The 17,577-nt window shown below is 36.2% G+C and overlaps 1 protein-coding gene across 5 annotated transcripts; it reads left to right on the top strand.

Moving 5' to 3' along the window:
• Positions 1 to 2,545: 2,545 nt before the first annotated feature.
• LOC131547761 (CD209 antigen-like) lies at positions 2,546 to 16,740 on the top strand. Of its 5 annotated transcripts, XR_009273004.1 has the most exons (8): positions 2,546 to 2,792; positions 4,685 to 4,978; positions 5,256 to 5,401; positions 13,520 to 13,598; positions 14,418 to 15,000; positions 15,528 to 15,626; positions 15,852 to 15,967; positions 16,336 to 16,740. XR_009273004.1 is itself a non-coding variant. In XM_058788394.1 (7 exons), exons 1-6 carry the CDS (start codon positions 2,615 to 2,617, stop codon positions 15,929 to 15,931), a joined length of 825 nt encoding a protein of 274 aa, XP_058644377.1. In that variant the 5' UTR covers positions 2,546 to 2,614; the 3' UTR covers positions 15,932 to 15,967; positions 16,336 to 16,740. The 5 variants fall into 5 exon arrangements, 2 of the variants coding, with proteins under 2 accessions (XP_058644377.1, XP_058644376.1); XR_009273005.1 differs by lacking the exon at positions 13,520 to 13,598 and having other exon boundaries at positions 14,944 to 15,000; XM_058788394.1 differs by lacking the exon at positions 13,520 to 13,598 and having other exon boundaries at positions 14,944 to 15,000; positions 15,881 to 15,967.
• Positions 16,741 to 17,577: the final 837 nt, after the last annotated feature.

The raw sequence follows: 17,577 nt of genomic DNA, 5'->3' as shown, positions 1-17,577 counted from the left end.
TGTTGCAGCTTGATTAAAGACTTTCGGGGGGAGGTGGGTGAGACGAAAACATGGAGGGGGGTGAACTCAGACAGACAGATGGCAGTTGACAAATGTTGTCGGGGAAAAGGGACGTCCAATTAATAGGTGGCAGCTTCGACAGATGAGATACTGTGCGTGTGAGTGTGAGTTAATGAAATGTGTGCCAGTGAATTTTTTATTTTGACAACCTTGTGGGGAAAAAAAACTGCTGTATGATGCTTTTATGCAGTACTCTATGAATAAAACCTGTATAATGAATTTCTCGTTTGTGCCTCATCTGTTAAAACTCATGGATTCAACTGGAATGTTGGTAACATTCCGTCATGTGTGGTGTTTTCCTGTTAATGCGGGAATGAGGGTATTTGCTTTGTCCCTTATTGTCCTCAGTCAGTTCAAAATCAAAGCAAGTGACTGACAGGAAATGCATGTTTAAAGCTGATTTCCTTGTGGTTCTTGTTTTGTACTTTTTGCATGTCTGTGTTGCATACTCAGACTCAACACTAAGGAGCAATTCATTGACTTAAAAATATTAATCCATTAGATGTCAAGTAATAAGCCTTTCAATAAATATCTTCACATATTTGGTCATTTTAAAACCATTTCAATTAACCATTTTTTATAAGTGTTCCATTTTGGTTGTATTTATTTAATGCATTTAATTACTTGAATATATGAGTCATCTTTTTGGTATTTTGCCAAAAAAAGAAATAATAATATAAATGCCTACTCTGCATATGGAGGGTTATCAGCCCCTAAAACAGACTTCTAATGATTAAGCTCCCTAATAAGCTTTGGTCAGGACATAATCATTGTCGGAGAGACTGTGCTAATCTGAGGTAATTAGGGGGCTGATGTCTTCAGCATGGACTAATATTTGTCCTTCATAATAAAAGGTGTGGTTATTATCAATAACATAAACAACAGAGATAACTCCAGTATGTGCATCAAGATAAAAAATTAAACTACAAAAGTTGTTTACAAAAAACAATGAGTTCAAAACTTTATTTGCTTATATATTTACCACATATGTAATAGTTAGAAACACAAAAAAGACATAAATATAAAAGCATAAAAAATTAAAACATTACTTTTTAATTAATATTTAAAAATCACTCATTTGTAAAGACATTTCACTATTTGTGTTACATTCCTCACTCTGGATAAAATGCATCTGCTAAATGAAAAAACACTAACAGGCAGTTAATGAATAAGTGAATTATATCTAATCTGAAGATTACCACATAATAGATATTGAATAGCGGACAGACTGAACATGCTACAGTACAGAGATTATGAGGCGGGAAAAACACATGCCTGTTGAGCGGAAACAAAAAGCAGAAGCAAGAGGGAGGGACTTTAAGATAGTAGAGGAAAAGTGAAAGAATAGAGAGTGTTTCTTTTATATAAATGGTCCGTAGAGACACCACAAGTGTGTTTTGTTTGTGTGTGTGTGTGTGCAGTTGCTAGTGTGGGTGTGTGGGCTAGTGACCACCTTTGTGTTTATTTTGGTTTGTTTATTTGTGTTCTGTCAGGGCTGTGAAGTGAAACATGGGTAGTAGAAGACAGGAAACTGCTGCCTGTCTTAGATGCCCAGTGAGTTAAATATTTCCTTAATGTTAATAAAGTAGAACGTGAGCTTGTATGGATGATTGATTCAATAAGGAATGTATAAGTGGAAGAACATCACTAGAACAGGGTCATGTGAAGCTGCTGTATGTCTGCTGCAAACATGTTCCATGTTTCTCTGCCAACAGCTGCAGTATGTGGGCACAGATCAAATGTTAGGCTCAGTATTGCACGCAGGTGTCAAATTATACCTTGGGTTTTCAAAGAAAATCTGGACAATATTTCTAGGGACATTTTCAAAGATGCTGTAAAGATTTAGAACAGTAATTTAATCTCCCTGATAAATGTCAATTTCATGGTGTGAAGTTGCATGTGTTAAATGAGCTGCTTCCTGTGCTTTAAAGTGAAACATTTATATGGTAGAAGACGGAAACCTGACAGTGTCAAGTCAAAGAAAGTTAGAGAAGCATGAAATCAAACATCAAAAATCTTTTGTAACTCACTCCATTTCAAAAAGTTAATCTCTACACTTCCTGTACACCTTTTTGTCGTCTAAGTTTCATTCTTTATTCTCTATACTGACATTGTGCATAGACAGCCAGCAATATAGACAGCAATGCAACTGTCTGTTAAGATAATAAATAAATGAATAAACTAACTCATCAACATCTTGGATGGCCTGAGGGTAAAAACATTTTCAGCTAGATTTATAAAAAAAAAAAAAATTTAAATTTAAAAAAATTTTTTTTGCAAATTCATCCAGTCATGCTAATGGTTGAGAAAGCACACACTTCAGTTTTAAAGAAAATATAGAAAATTATGAGATGAGTCACTTGGTTTTAATAGTTCTCTCAATTGTTCCTGCCCTGTCAGCTTGAATGCAACATGGTTGACACATTGACCACTAACAGTTTCATTTTGAGTTCAGTTCCAGCTTCAGTTTTTAAGACAGGCTGAAGAGATCTAAAGCAGTGAAGCTTTAACAATCTGAAACTAGAACAACATACAGGATCAACACAGAGATACAATGTACAACGCTGAGAGATCAGAGATAACACACGTTATTTATGATGATGTGATGACGAGGAAAGGGGACAGAGGAGAAAGCGTAGAGATGATGGTGGATATCTATGAGAGTGTGGATACTGTTAGACATCATGATCTCAGGACACACACAGAGAAACACCAGCCTCTTCAACACACAGGTAATGTCATTTATCTGAGACACAGAATAGTCAGACAGAAGTATTGTAGTATTTATAAAAGATTTTCTCAATTGCTTTGTCCTAACAGTCTCTAAACTGTAAGTGCAATTGTCACGACTGTTTTATGGGACATCACAAATCCAATGCATGTCCAACTCACCCCAAACATTTCATTCATGCTTCAAAGCCTAGTCCGTTAACTGGCCAGTGCCACCAAAATGAAACTATTTTTGTCAATGGGTCAGAAAGTTTAGATGTCTTTCACCATGCCAGTCAACCCCAGAAATGTTTTACAAAGTTCAGCGGGTTTTTTTCTACTTTTTTAATGCACAGTTGTATGTATACATGTATGAACATTGTATGAATACATTTTGTAGTAATGTGTAACATGTAAACATGTAGGTCATCAGTGTTGGGCTTGTTACTCAAAGAATGTAATATATTACTCATTACTAGTTACTCCTTTCAAAAGTAATATTGTTATTTATTAATTTCTGGCAACAGTAATTAGTTACACTACTAGTTACATTACTTTTTCTTCACGCCCCACAGAAGTTGTAACTGCGTATCTTCCACATCAAATTCTTCTAGAATATTACTAACAACATATTTCTGCCTCATCATTTGACCAAAATCCACATTGGATCGCAGTCAGAAGTTATTACAAACACTCAATATTGATTGATAGTGACATTAAAGTAGAAGTGTTGTATTAATCTCATTAATTGTAGCTTGAAGCTAATTGTAATTTCTCCGTTACCCATATATGATTATATGTCATTATGTATTTTATCAAATCACATAAGTTTGTAAGAAACTGTTTAATTTTCCAAAAATATTTTTAATTATAGTAAAAATATTAAAATTGAGTCTGGTGATCAGATCACATGCTGATCAGAGGGATGTGGGTGGGATTTAATGCCAGAGTAAAGTAAAGCCACAACTTACACAGTGTTCAGATCATCTTTTTTCCTGACAAAATCAATATTTAAATCTGCTGCACTGGGGACATCACATGCATGTGTGAGTCGTAAAATTTATGAAAATAAATCTAGGAATTTGATGGATTTTAAATCAGCGGGGTTGAGGCATCAAAAGTAACTTAGCTGTTTTATGGAAAGTAACTAATATTATTACTGAAATCTTATTAGTAATTAGTTACACTACTAGTTACTGCCCAACACTGAAGGTCATATATGGTGAACAGAAAAATTTAGCAGACATCACAAGCATTCCATGCTACAGATATTTTTAGAATATACACATATGTCAAATTAATTAAGAGTATGACAATTTCACTGAGAATCAACTTCAGTTTTGGTCAGCAAGCCATGTGTTTACAAAATCACAAACAACTGTAGGCTACTTACTCTTTTGCGCACACGCCAAAACGTGCATTATGCTTGAATGAATAACAAATTTAAATCAAGTGTGAACAAGAAACTAACTGTTTGTAATGTGGGTTTTGGGTTTTGTTTCATGTTCATGTCTTCATGTCTTTTATTTTGTAGTTTAGTCCTGTTTAGTCCTTGCCCTCGTGTGATCCTGCTATTGGTTCCTTTGTTCAATGTGTCATGATCTGATTGGTTATTTTAGTCATGTGTCTTGCTCCTCATTGATTGGTTTTATTATTTTGTATTTATAGCCCTCATGTTGCCATTGGGCTCATTTGAGATGAGCAAAATCTCAATCAAATTCAATAAAGCTGCACTTGGGTTCTCACTACGCTCGCCTCCAGTGAACTCGTTACACTGTTCAGGGATTTGAACTTCAAGAATTAATTCTAATTCAAAAATTGAGTCAAAGCAAAATCTTCAAGAATAAAGTTCATAATAGTCAAGTGTAAGGGTGAAGACACAACCTCGTGTTAATCTCATCTTTGTCGTCCACAGGAAGTGTCTCAGTGAAGAACAGAAAGCACAGAGCAGCTGAAGTGTGTTTGTGTCTGCTGTGTTTTCTTCTGCTGACTGCTGTAATAGTGCTGTGTGTGTGTCTCACCTCCGAGAGAAAGCAGTTACTAACTCACATCAGTAACCTGACTGAAGAAAGAGAGAAGATATTTACAAATAATACAAAATTAATAGCAGAGAAAGAACATTTACTGAAGAAGAACAAAATTCTGATTGAAGAAAGAGAGCAGATAAAAAACAAGACTGATGAACTCCTACGTGGCCTTTATGAACAAGGTAATTGTGTGTTTATTCTCCCTAAATCATTTTTTTAAAAATGATTCCACTACATACAAATAAGTATTTAATTAATAATTTATAATAATAATATAATATAATACTGCCATGATATGATATTTCTTATTGTTTTCAATACTGTTACTTTAACTTGCAATAAGGGGTGTGTCGTGTCTGTGAATGTAAGGGTGACTGTGATGGATGCAGCAGGTTTATGAACACAGCTAACCTGTCTAAACTAATATCTAAACTAATATCTAAACTGTTCTATTAACAGATCAGCGTGCTGAAAACTTCAAATGGATTTACTACAACTTCAGCTTTTATTATATTTCATCTGAGAGGAAGAGCTGGAGTTACAGCAGACAAGACTGTCATCAGAGAGGAGCAGATCTGGTGATCATAAACAGCCGAGGGGAACAAGTGAGTGACAAAGAAAAAGAGTTTGTGTTTGTTTGTGCACACTGAGGCATATGGGTTGATCTGTTTAACTACAGAGAAGGGTGTTTTTAAAATCATTTTAGCTGTTTATGGATTATATATATATATATATATATATATATATATTACTGTTCTTTCAAAACAGGATTTTTTACAAAAGATTGCTGCTTTTGAGAATTTTTGGATTGGTTTGAAAATGATGCAGGGAGTGTGGAAATGGCATGATGGTGCCGCAGCGGTAAATCGGTGAGACATTACTGAATTTAACTGATAATTAGCCTGAAAGCTTCTCTACAGTCAGCATCATATACTCCTAACTTACAAGTCTACTAAAAATCAAACAATTTGCTTCATTGTTGTTTCAGGTACTGGACGTCTCGGTATCTGCGTTCATATGGTTATTGTGCTCTGATGACTTCATCAGGTTGGGCAGATGAGTCATGTACTTATCATAAAAAATGGATCTGCAAGAGAACAATTCTAAAATAACTCATTGCATTAAATATGTACATACAGTAAAATAAACCTATCATGTTTTCTGAAAAGCAGTAGCTCTGCTTTGTAATTTTAACTATATTATTGTACAATCATTTTGAAATTAAATATCTTTACTATGTGACTCATCAGCATTTTAAATATGTAGCTAAATGTAAATAAAAGTCATGCTATTTTAAAGCTGCAGTCTGTAACTTTTTTTGTGTTCAATATTGACAAAATTTATATATTAAGTGAGTACACCATGAATCCATTTTCCAAACCATATTTTTTGGCTTGTCCTGAATCACTACGGTACACCTATAATAAGTGTTTATATTCTGACTCTTTCAGAGTAGGTACTGCTGCGGAGTAGCCCGGTACCTGCGTGATTCGTCAATAGTCATAGACATAAACAGAGAGAAGTAGCTCCAGGCACAATGTTCAAGATGCACGCAGTTCTGTTTATTAACCGCTAGAGCGCCAAAAGTTACGGACTGCAGCTTTCATGTGATATATCTGTTATTTATCTAAATGTTATATATCTAAATAATTATAGCTATCCACTCCATTAAAGTCCCAACTCGTCACATATTGACGCTTGGTCAGAACCCTTTGGCGTCATTTTTTGATGTGCAGGCAGGGTCCTCCATTGCTTTAAATAAGAAACCCTTGTTGTCAGTATGCCAACGCGAAAGGCACTGAGAATTTTATCGTCATGATTAAAGTATATATTGGGTAATAATATTGTCATTATTGCCACTTCTGAGGTAAAACGATTGATTTGTGAGAGGAATAGATGCGATCGCCGTCTCCGTCCGCTGTAAAGCTCATCCTGTGTGCTTCAGCATAGACATAATAAATACTATAAGTAATAAATAAATAAGCATTTATTATGTCTATGTGCTGCAGCCTGTGCGCAAATAGAAGCCTTATGTTAGCCTTGGTTGTGAAATGCTATTGGCTCTTTTGTGTCTTGTGACCGACTGCGACATGCCACAGGACGGGAGTATGTTTTTGAAAGAGATGTGAGTGAGTTAATGGATCATTTTCAGCGATTAAAACCTCATGTTTTACTCTCTTCTTCTCATAAAGAAATTGTATGGCTTCAGAAGACTTGGAATGCAGCACGACTTGTTTGTAATGCTTTTATACTGCTTGTTTATGGTCAGTTTTTGCAATAAATAGCTGTGACTGTACTTATATTTGCCTGCTATGTGATTTATATTGTTCAGAAGTGGGTAGGTTTAGGGTAGGGGTGGGGTTAGGTGCTCCAATGAAATTATAAATTTAAATAAATTTATTTCTATTTTTTACAAATGCATGCAAACCATTAAATTAAGACAAACAACTGAAAACAATGGACCCTGCACTTCGGAAAGTAATGCTAAATGTCAAAAGATTATGCTAAAGGGGTACCTTGGGTGTCAAAAAGCAACACCAAAGGGTCCTGACCAAGCGTCAATATGTGACGAGTTGGGAGTGAGAACGTGTTCGCCAATGAGAGAGGGGCAGTGGTCTGGTGTCTCATCCTGAAGAGGGTCTATCAGGCAGTTTTCCTCCCTGCTGGTCATATCAATAGCAATCAAAGCCAGCAGACAGACTGATGGTCCCTCATTCTCCTGAGTGACTCTAGTGATAGATGGATCACCACTGATGTGTATTTGTCTTACCTCATCAAAGCCTCAGACTCTTAACCACTGCAACTCAAGTACAGAAGCTTTCATCTACTTCCTTTCCACAGTGAACTAAAGAGTATCAGGTACTCAGATCCCAAATACTTACTTGACAAAGAGGGATGCCAATATATGGCAGTTTTGGTAAAAAAAGAAAAAAAGATTCAATGTAGCTATTGTTTATCTATTTAATTAACTGTACGGCAGATGGTAGCATCTAGTTTCAGCTAAAAGTACGCAGATCAGTGCAATCAAATACACATTTCATCAGTACATTTAAGGTAAAGGTTTTTATGTCCTGTAATTGAATCTGTGGTATTCATATATTCTGCTGCAGAAATAGGTGTGAGCAAAACTATCAACTGATCTCTTCTGTAAACTAATGTTTCATTAACACAGCAAAGCACAAAGCTAACGGCCTCTTGAAAAGTAAAACAACAGACTTTAAAGGAGATGAGCCATTTAGTACACAATACACTCTCTAACTAATAAACATCACAATATCACACTCCTTCCCCAATGCGCAATTACAAGTCCTGCCTCAGAAGCAAAAGCCAATAGAACGGATTTGATGAAACACAATTGATCTGTCAATAACACTGCAGCATGTGTGTGTGCTGTCTGTCCACATTTAACAGCATAGTTGAAATACATATTTTGTATTCGGTCTTTGCTTGCTTTATCTAAGTCACATCAGCTAACCACTGGTGAACCTCCGGGCTTGGTGCTGGGCCCTCTTCTCTTCCTGATGCACACAAACTCATTGCCCCCTATCATTCAGATTTTCTTATAACTTCTATGGCAATAACACGCTCTTCCTGTCATTCCAGTTGGATGACCCTATAGTACCTGGAAAAATCTCAACTTGCCTTTCTGACAGATTGACCTTAATGAAATAACACCATTTTCAGTCTAATAAAGGCTGAGTTGTTTGTCATCCCAGATAGTCTGCAATTCAACACAATATCATCAAACAGCTTAGTTTAACAACACTCTGATGGCCACAAACTGTAACCACACCTATGCAAACTGCCACAGCCTTATGATTGCTTGCAATGAATATGCATTACAACACAGTTTGGACCATGCTTATGTATTCATATGGGCTGTTGATATTGTAGCACAGCTATAGCTATTGAAGTAGATGTCATTGATGCTTAGTCAATGAGGCTTTGTTTTGATTGCGGCTGTTTTGTCACCGCCCAGGTCAGTCGTGAGCATTGGAAGAGAGGTGAACTGATCCTAGAGAACCCAAAAACACACTCAAGCCTCTTGTCCAAATAGCTCCAAAGCTGTATATCAAGACAGTGAAGCTCATTTTATTACACAATGGCATAAACTTGGACAATAATAAAGTCAATGGAAACCTCCATCCTTGAGGTGCAGGCACATTTCACCAAAATTTCAAGTGCAAAAACAGGTCAGTTGTCTATTGTCAATAGTGTAATGATGTATGAAGCACAGATCACAGTGAAGTCAGTTTCAAACAAAGTAGCTTTCTGCTGGTTAGCGTGGTAAATTCACTTGACCAACTTAAACATGAGCAAAATCTGCATGGGGAACTTTTCACTCTCAAGCAAAACTCCTGTTCATGTGGATTCCTATTGAAATGATTTCATCCACAAAATCTCATCAAGCAACAATGTGACCGCACCTTTAGAAAAAAAGGGAAAGACCCAGTCGAGACACAATCCATTATAAATCAAGGCAACAGAGCAAGTCAGGCAAAAATAACTCTTGAGGAAACGTGTGTGGCTTTACTAGGCCAGAACAATGGGACGAGAGGGCGGCTCGAGAAACAGCCTCATTCCGGAGGCCAGCAACTGCTACAGTAGAGGGAAACTAGCGATGACCTCTAAGGAGCTTGTGGAAGACTCGTGCCTCGTGGCTTCCTGCCCTGGTTCATGCCTCCCGCCTCCTCCAGTGTGAAGAGGGGCTTTAGTGCACAGGATGGGGGTCGCAGGGCCAGAGAAGGTCGGGGGTCCGATGAGGGAAAGGTTCCTGTCCAGGGAAATCCTGTCTTTCAACTGCATCACGTCGTGGTTCAGGACCCTCACTGTGTCTTCGGGCCCCTTAGGGACTGTTAGCTCAAAAATGCAGATTGTCTGACAAAGCAAGCCACACTTCCTTAACACTTTATGATCGAACCCGAGGTCACAGAGAGTGTACGCCAGGAGCAGAGGAGTTTCCGAACTGCAGAATCAGGCCAAAGATCATCAACACCTTCAGCATACACTTTTAAGAATAAAGGTTCTTTATTGGCAGTGACGGTTCCATGAAGAACCTTTAACGTCCATGGAAACTTTCCATCGCACAAAAGGTTCTTTATAGTAGAAAACGGTTAAAATGTTCATCACATTAAGAAAAAAGTTCTTTTAAGAACTGTTAACTGAAAGGTTCTTTGAGGAACCAAAAATGGTTCTTCTTCGACATTTATTTTTAAGAGTGTAAGCAGCATCTTCAGACACCTGAGGTTCATCCTGCATGAAAAGCGAAACTAAAGACTGAATATAGTGGGTTGTAGAGGCACGTCGGCGGTATGCATGATGCGATCGCACCGGATCTATGGGTGTGAGACCAGGAGGACTCATCCTCCCTGATGCACAAAGCATCCCTTCATGAGCAGCTCTATTCTCTCCATTGTGAGCGCTGGTTTTAGGGCCGTCTCAAGCTCTCCCTCTCTCAGGCCTGTCACTGGAGCTAAATGACTTCCCTGTCATCAGCTGAACCCACAGCCGGTTCAGCTGCAGGCATTCAGGCAAGCTGAGCTGACAGCTCGCTCCTGATCACAGAGGCTCACAGAGGCACATCTTAAATGGTATGCAGTAAATTAAATGAGGCTGAGTTATATTATGTGGCCTTAATGGGAAAACATTACCTGTCTGTCAAAACTAGAATGCCACATTGTCTAAAAGCAATGACACACTGAATATGTGTGTGTGTATGTGTGTGTGTGTGTGTGTGTGTGTGTGTGTGTACCTGGTATTCACTATATTATGGTTACATAATGTAGGTTCCCTACATTAAGTTTAGTAATACCAGTAAATTTTGACCTTGTGGGGACATTTTTGGTCTCCATGAGGAAACAAGCTTATAAATCATACAGAATGAAGTTTTTGAAAATATAAAAATGCAGAAAGTTTTTTGTAAGATGTAGAGTGAGGATAAGGGGATAGAAAATACAGTTTGTACAGTACAAAAACCATTACGCCAAAGGAATGTCCCCATAATGATAGGACCAGTTTGTGTGTGTGTGTGTGTGATATGTTAATTTCAGTGTTGTTTTCATGTTATTTTCGGGGGTTCGTGAAAGTTTGTATAATTGGTTTGAGAACTGATCGTTGAACTAAGAAACTTTGCAAAAAAATTAAAAAGATAAATAACAGAAGTATAAATTCTGTTTGTTTTGACAGAAATGAATGATTTTATTCAGCAAGGACACATTAAATTGATCAAAAGTGACAGAAAATACTTTTTTATTGTTACAAAAAAAAAATCTATTTCAAATAAATGCTGTTCTTTTAAATTTCCTATTCATCAAAGAATCTCTTAATAATTGTATCACAGTTTCCACAAAATATTAGGCAGCAACAGTTTGAAACATTGACAATAATAATAATAATAATAAATGTTTTTGAGTAGCAAATCAGTATATTAGAATGAAGACTGGAGTAATGATTCTGAAAAGATAGATTGACATCACAGGAATAAATTACAAATAAACTATAAAAATGAGAATTGGAGAAAGAGTTTTCTTATTGTATTTTAAACATAAATTTTGAGTTTTAAGTCAGCAAACAAATGAAACAATTGTATTATCTAAATGTACCATCTGGGGGCAGTAGCTCTTGTCTAAACCATACAGTCTATGGTCTAAACGGAACATGAAGTGTCAAGACACATGTTGATATGTGGTTTACAGGGGACTCTCCACAGGCATAATGGTTTTTATACTGTACAAACTGTATTTTCTATCGACACCAACCCTACACCTTAACCTACGCCTTACAGAAAACTGTGCATTTTTAGATTTGAAAAAACAAAAAAACAAAATGTATTATGTTTTTTTTTTAATCCTTTTGAATTATGGAGACATAGGCTGTGTCCTCATGAACCACCTTCACATTGTAATACCTCTGTCATACCCATGTCATTATACAAATTTGTGTCCTCATAAACCACCCAAACACAAACACACACACGCACACGCACACGCACACGCACACGCACACGCACACACACACACGCACACACACACACACACACACACACACACACACACACACACACACACAAACACACGTTTGTTTTTTGTGAATTGTGGGGACTTTCCATAGACTTCTATTACTTTCCTATTGACCAAACTATATTTTCTATCCCCTAACTCAACCCTACACATACCCCTTACAGAAAACCTGTTTGCATTACACTTTCAGATAAACATCATTTACTATTTTTAATCATTTTTTCCCCTCATGGGGTCCCCACAATGTCAAAAATTTGGTCATTACATTTGGTCCCCTCAATGTAGCATAAACAAGTACACACAAACACACACACAACACAATGTTTGTTTTTGTGAAAAGTGGGGACATCCCATAGGTGTAATGGTTTTTATACTGTACTTACTGTATGTGCTATTGCCCTACACCAATCCTACACCTAAACCTACCCCTTACAGGAAACTTTCTGCTATTTCAGATTTTCAGTACACTCCATTCTGTGTGATTTATAAGCGTTTTGAAAAGTGGGGACATGGGCTAATGTGCTGAAAAGTCACCTTCTCTTTGTAATACCTATGTCATACCCTTGTCATTATACAAATTGATGTCCTCATTTGTCACAAAAACGCGCACACACACACAAACACACACACACACATTTCCATTCTGCCTCCGGATTAATGTGATTTGAGAATTTAATAGTGCATCAAATTACTTAATAGGTTTTTTTTTTTTTGGTTCGTGGTTTGTTGGTTTTACACTTGATCTTGGTGTCAGTATATTTATATTGTTTACTTGAAGACTAGTCCTGTTTGAAATGTCTGGAATCAGAGTTTAATGTCCATTAAACCAGGATTCTGTTTAATGAATAAGAATCTGTCCCTGTGCATGGCAAGAAAGCATGAAATTTGTAAGTGTGTGTGGTTTGTGGTCAGTTCTTCAGCATTCGTTCTCACTCACAGGCTAATGGTTATTATACCTCAAAAGTTGATATTGATCAAAATATGACATCCTGTGTATGCCGCTCACATGCTCATAACTCATCTTATTCTTGATTTCAATTTGGTCAGTGCTGAAAATGAGAAAGGAACATTTTAATGATGTTGCAAAGTCTGCTCAGGTTAAGGCTTTATAGTTAAATATTTTACATTACCCAAAACAGCAAAAGTACAGCTAGCAGACTGAGAAGGAAATATGAGACGACCACAAATGATCCACCGACTTCAACTTGACACTAGGAACATCTGCTGTGGGTGTCTGAACTTGTAAAAGTGACTTACAGTTAGAGCTGCAGGAACACCACATTTCTGTTCAGTTCAGATCTTGAGAGCTTTGTACCCTTTTCTTGTAATATGGTGTATAAATAGTCTCAATATGGCCTGTGGCTTTTGTTGATGTATTAAATGTGCCAAAGATACTGTAGACTAAGTAACTCTTTGTGCCTAAACAGCACAGCAAAGAGTTATGTAACTATGGCTTTCAATTGATGAAACATTTACTTATTTGGATGTAATATATAATTAATTTGGAATATGCATCCTAGTGCTCTATTCTTACTATTTATAAAAAAAATACCTAATTAGGTTAATTTATAATTCTGTGTCTCATTGTTTTAGACACAGAATGTCATTGATTACACTGATTGTCTTAAAGTATTTAATGTTTCGACAATTTAATAATATTGTATTAATCCTGACTGTACTAACTTTTTTCTTTTTCTTTTCTAGTCCCTCCTTAACTGTTCTTCACAGAGTCCACACACTCTAAGATACATCAAAAGAGTTTCCAGACATTATCTCATTTCAGGTTAAATATTATATAAATATCTTTCACAAATCATTATACGTATATTTATATCTTTTTTTTGTTTGGTACTAAATGTTTTGTGATTTGTTTTTACACTAGGCTGGACAAAGACATCTTTGTCAAGAAAGTATTTAGCTTCACTGTTAAGTTAAAAAGACAAAATCAATTTAAAGTGAAAATGAGGGTGTGTTTTTATTTGTATGCACCTTAAATTTATACGGTGGCCGAGAGAGCCGAGCGAGCTCAAAGCGCTGCAACTTCAGAAAACATATGCAAATGGAAAAAGCACCAGCAAATCAAGAAAACATCTTCATCAGTTTGACAGCAGGTGCTGCAAATTATCACAACACAAACAAAGAATTTTATTTGCAGCGCGTTTCTTTGTTTGGTTGTGCTGTGAGTATTTGCAGCACGTGTGTTGTCAAATTGATGAAGTTGTTTTCTTAATTTGCAGGTGTTTTTTTTCTCTTCTATTTGCAGCGCGTGAGCTCTCTCGGCCACCGTATATTTACCTTGTTATGCTCTTTGATTCATCATGTGACTTTCTCATTACTACCTGTTTTGGTGGTTGACGAAGATATGAAACAGATTTTAGTAGTAACATTACATCTGTATGTTAATGGAATATACATTTACAGAATATACAGTTTTATTATTACTGTAAATTTAAGTTCAATCCATAAAAAATAAAACCACCATAAAGGCTTGTGTGTGTCCAGGTTCTAAGAAGAGATATTTTTATACTCTTTAAACATCATTTCTCCTGTATGCAAAGTACTTTGCTCATATTTTTTATTGAACTTGACATGCATATTACAGAAATTGAAAACTTTTCCAATAATGGAAAGCAGCAAGGACATCTCAATGGACAAATCTACAGTTGTTATCCAGTTAAATGCACGGGTGACACAAGGCGGGGTTATTTGTGATGAGGGACAGGAGGCTGGTGGAGAAAATCAATATGCAGCTCTTAAAGGATTTTTCAAAGCAGAACCAAAGGCACTGGCGGTAATGCATTGAAGGATGAATTAGAATTATATGATGTATGGTTTGGAAAATTATCTGTTAATATAAATTCGACTAGATCGCTGTGTCCAAACATGCCATGATGAATATAACATCTGACCTTCATCTGCCCTCTAGATAGTCCAGATAATGGTTGGACTGATGGTCTTCTTTCTTGGTATTGTACTCAGCACCAGTGTCCCTGAATACAATTACTTAGCTGTTCTTGAATAGTGGCATAACCTACTGGGGATCCCTTGTTGTTAGTTTCATTTAATGGTTTTGGTTTTTTGCTTCTCATTTCGAGGAATCTTTAAAATGTCCTGTGTTTCCTTCTCAGTACATCAGTGCTGGATCTCTGTCTGTTGCTGCGCAGAATAAACGTAGTCCGTGCCTGGTATGTACAAATCAACCAATTCAGCCTATTATAACTCTTTAATTGTAACATTGTTTTTAATGTATTTCCCCACTATTATCAGTTGTAACCTTAGGTTGTCAAAAATGTAGCAGAAGTTCACACTGTAAAAAAAAAAAAAAAGTTGAGCCAACTTAATATTTTAAGGCAACCAGCTTCAGCAGATTTTTGAGTTTGCTCAACTTATTTTTGTGGGAGATTCTCAAATTTTTGTTGTATAAACTTAAAACGACAAGTTGAGAAAACTCAAAAATCTGCTGAAGCTGGTTGCCTTAAAATTTTAAGTTGGCCCAACTTTTTTACAGTGGCAGATATCATCTGATAACAAAGACTGGTTGTCTGGAATCTTGTAGCCTGGCAGCTAGTGGTAAAAACTAAAGACTATTTTATTTTATTTGAGTAGGTCTCCTCCACTTAAACGTATTCATGAGTTTAATGCTTTTTCATTGATCTTTTCATTGAGTTTAAAATACTCCCAGTGGTCTGAAACAAGTATTGTTTTATTGTAGGTGAAAGCCTCTCAGGAAATGAATATTTTCAGCACCCTAATTGCAATGATAGCCATTCTTCTGATGAGCTTGCAGTTAGCATTTATACCAACAAATCGTGTAAGTTTACATCCTCAGCACAATGTATGCAATATTTTGCATTCATGTTTAATATGCATTCATTTGTTTTTAGCTTGTAATTACTGTGTCAATTGTAACTGATGTGTGTGTGTGTGTGTGTGTGTGTGTGTGTATTCTGATTGTTGAGATGATCTAATAACTAGCTCAATATATCTGCTTCAATACAATTTTTCTTTAATTTTCATAGTATTGTATTTTGGATAGTTGTAATATTGGCATTCACCATCCTTCAGTTCATCATCTCCATCTGTATCTCAACATTTGCCTGCAAAGCCATCAGCTAAACCAACTCTTCAGTAGTAAATGTGGCACTAAACCAGGTAAATGATTTAGAGATGATGTTATTATTCCCATTACCAGGGTGGCAGTCAGTTATTTGAGTTGAAGTCAACTGAGAGAATGATGCAACTCCACTGAACAAGCCATAACCAAAGTTAAAGCTATTAGAATGAAAAGGAAATACAAAGCAATGTTTCAAGGTGAACTGCTTTTAGTGCACATCATACTGTATGAAATGGGTCTAAGAACTGTAAGTCAATCAGAACATGCTTTATTGTTTTTCTCTTTATAATTTAGCAAAGATAATACAGCCTATAAAACAGTCTGTATGGTGTGTGGCTCTTATTAGCAGTATTAAAACTGAGTCTCTTCTGTACTAACATACAGTATCTTGTCTGTTGCTTCCCAGGGAAACTGAGTCACAGTGAAGAGATCAAAGGCTGCAGGAAATTCATATCTCACATTGTTGCTTTTTTTTATCTGTTCTAGTGTTACAGTGATGTATTCATGCATATTTGTTTATGTTTGACATGGAGAAAAAGATTGTATTTGTTAACCAAGTTTCCGAATGAGTATATTCTGAAAGTCTTTTAAGACCCGTTTTGGGGATAACAAGTATGTGAGTTATGTAACTTGTCACACACTCATTGTTTGGATCCTGTTTGTGTTGTGTAGTAAATTGGTTGTCATGGTTGTTCATCTGACTTCATCATTATGTTCAGGTGTGTGTCTCCCCTACTTAAGTGTTTGATTGTTGGGTCTTGTCTCTGTGTAGTTGTGCTGCTGTACTGTTGGAATTACTCTGCGGAGTATTAAAGCCTGTTTTCTTTAATCTTATTCATGCATTTTGTCTCTCGCCTCACAGCCTGTGACATAACTAGTAAAGTAACACATTACTTTTTAATTTACAGGAAAAATATCTGAGTTACTTTTTCAAATCGTTAACACCAGCTACTTTGGGGTGCGTGATCGCAAAATCACGTTCAGTTGTTCAGTGGACGAGTAACGCAATATTATAATGCATTACATTTAAAAGTAATTTCCCCAGCAGTGGTTAAGACTGTTTTGTCTTAACGTATGTTAATACATCAGAAAAACACACACACATGCAGAGCCGCAGACACACACACACACACACACACACAAAAAGCTGATTTTAAAGATATTTGTATTCACAAATTTACCCAAATTTATGCTACCTTGTAGTTTTTATTAGAATTTGAGGAGGAAGAGTTACATAATCATTAAAAGTATAAAGGAAGTTCATATGGCACAAGCTCCTCCTCAGCGGTTCTTCACAGAGCACACACAAAGATACCTGATCACAAGAGCGATCAGACAACACACCAACACAACTCATTTCAGGTCAAATATTTCATGCATCGATTAACATCTCTGATTATTTCAATTCTAAAGCCTATATTTATATACACACTTTGAAATACATCATTTAAAAATCAACCATCGTCTTTTGAATTTTGTGATCTTCACACCAGTGATTGTTTTAGTGTAAGTTTTTGCTCATTTATTGAGTGTATATTAGAGTGACAACATTTTTAGCATTTTTATTTTTAATTTTTTTTAACTTATTTCCTTGCAAGCTAATGTGAGCCTTAAAATGAATCATTCTTGTTTTAGAAACCCTTGCAGT

The sequence above is a fragment of the Onychostoma macrolepis genome, chromosome 10 (assembly GCF_012432095.1).
Source record: "Onychostoma macrolepis isolate SWU-2019 chromosome 10, ASM1243209v1, whole genome shotgun sequence".
Lineage (NCBI taxonomy): Eukaryota > Metazoa > Chordata > Actinopteri > Cypriniformes > Cyprinidae > Onychostoma > Onychostoma macrolepis.
Note: the sequence above shows the minus strand (reverse complement) of the source record. Positions and strands in the feature narration are given on the sequence as shown.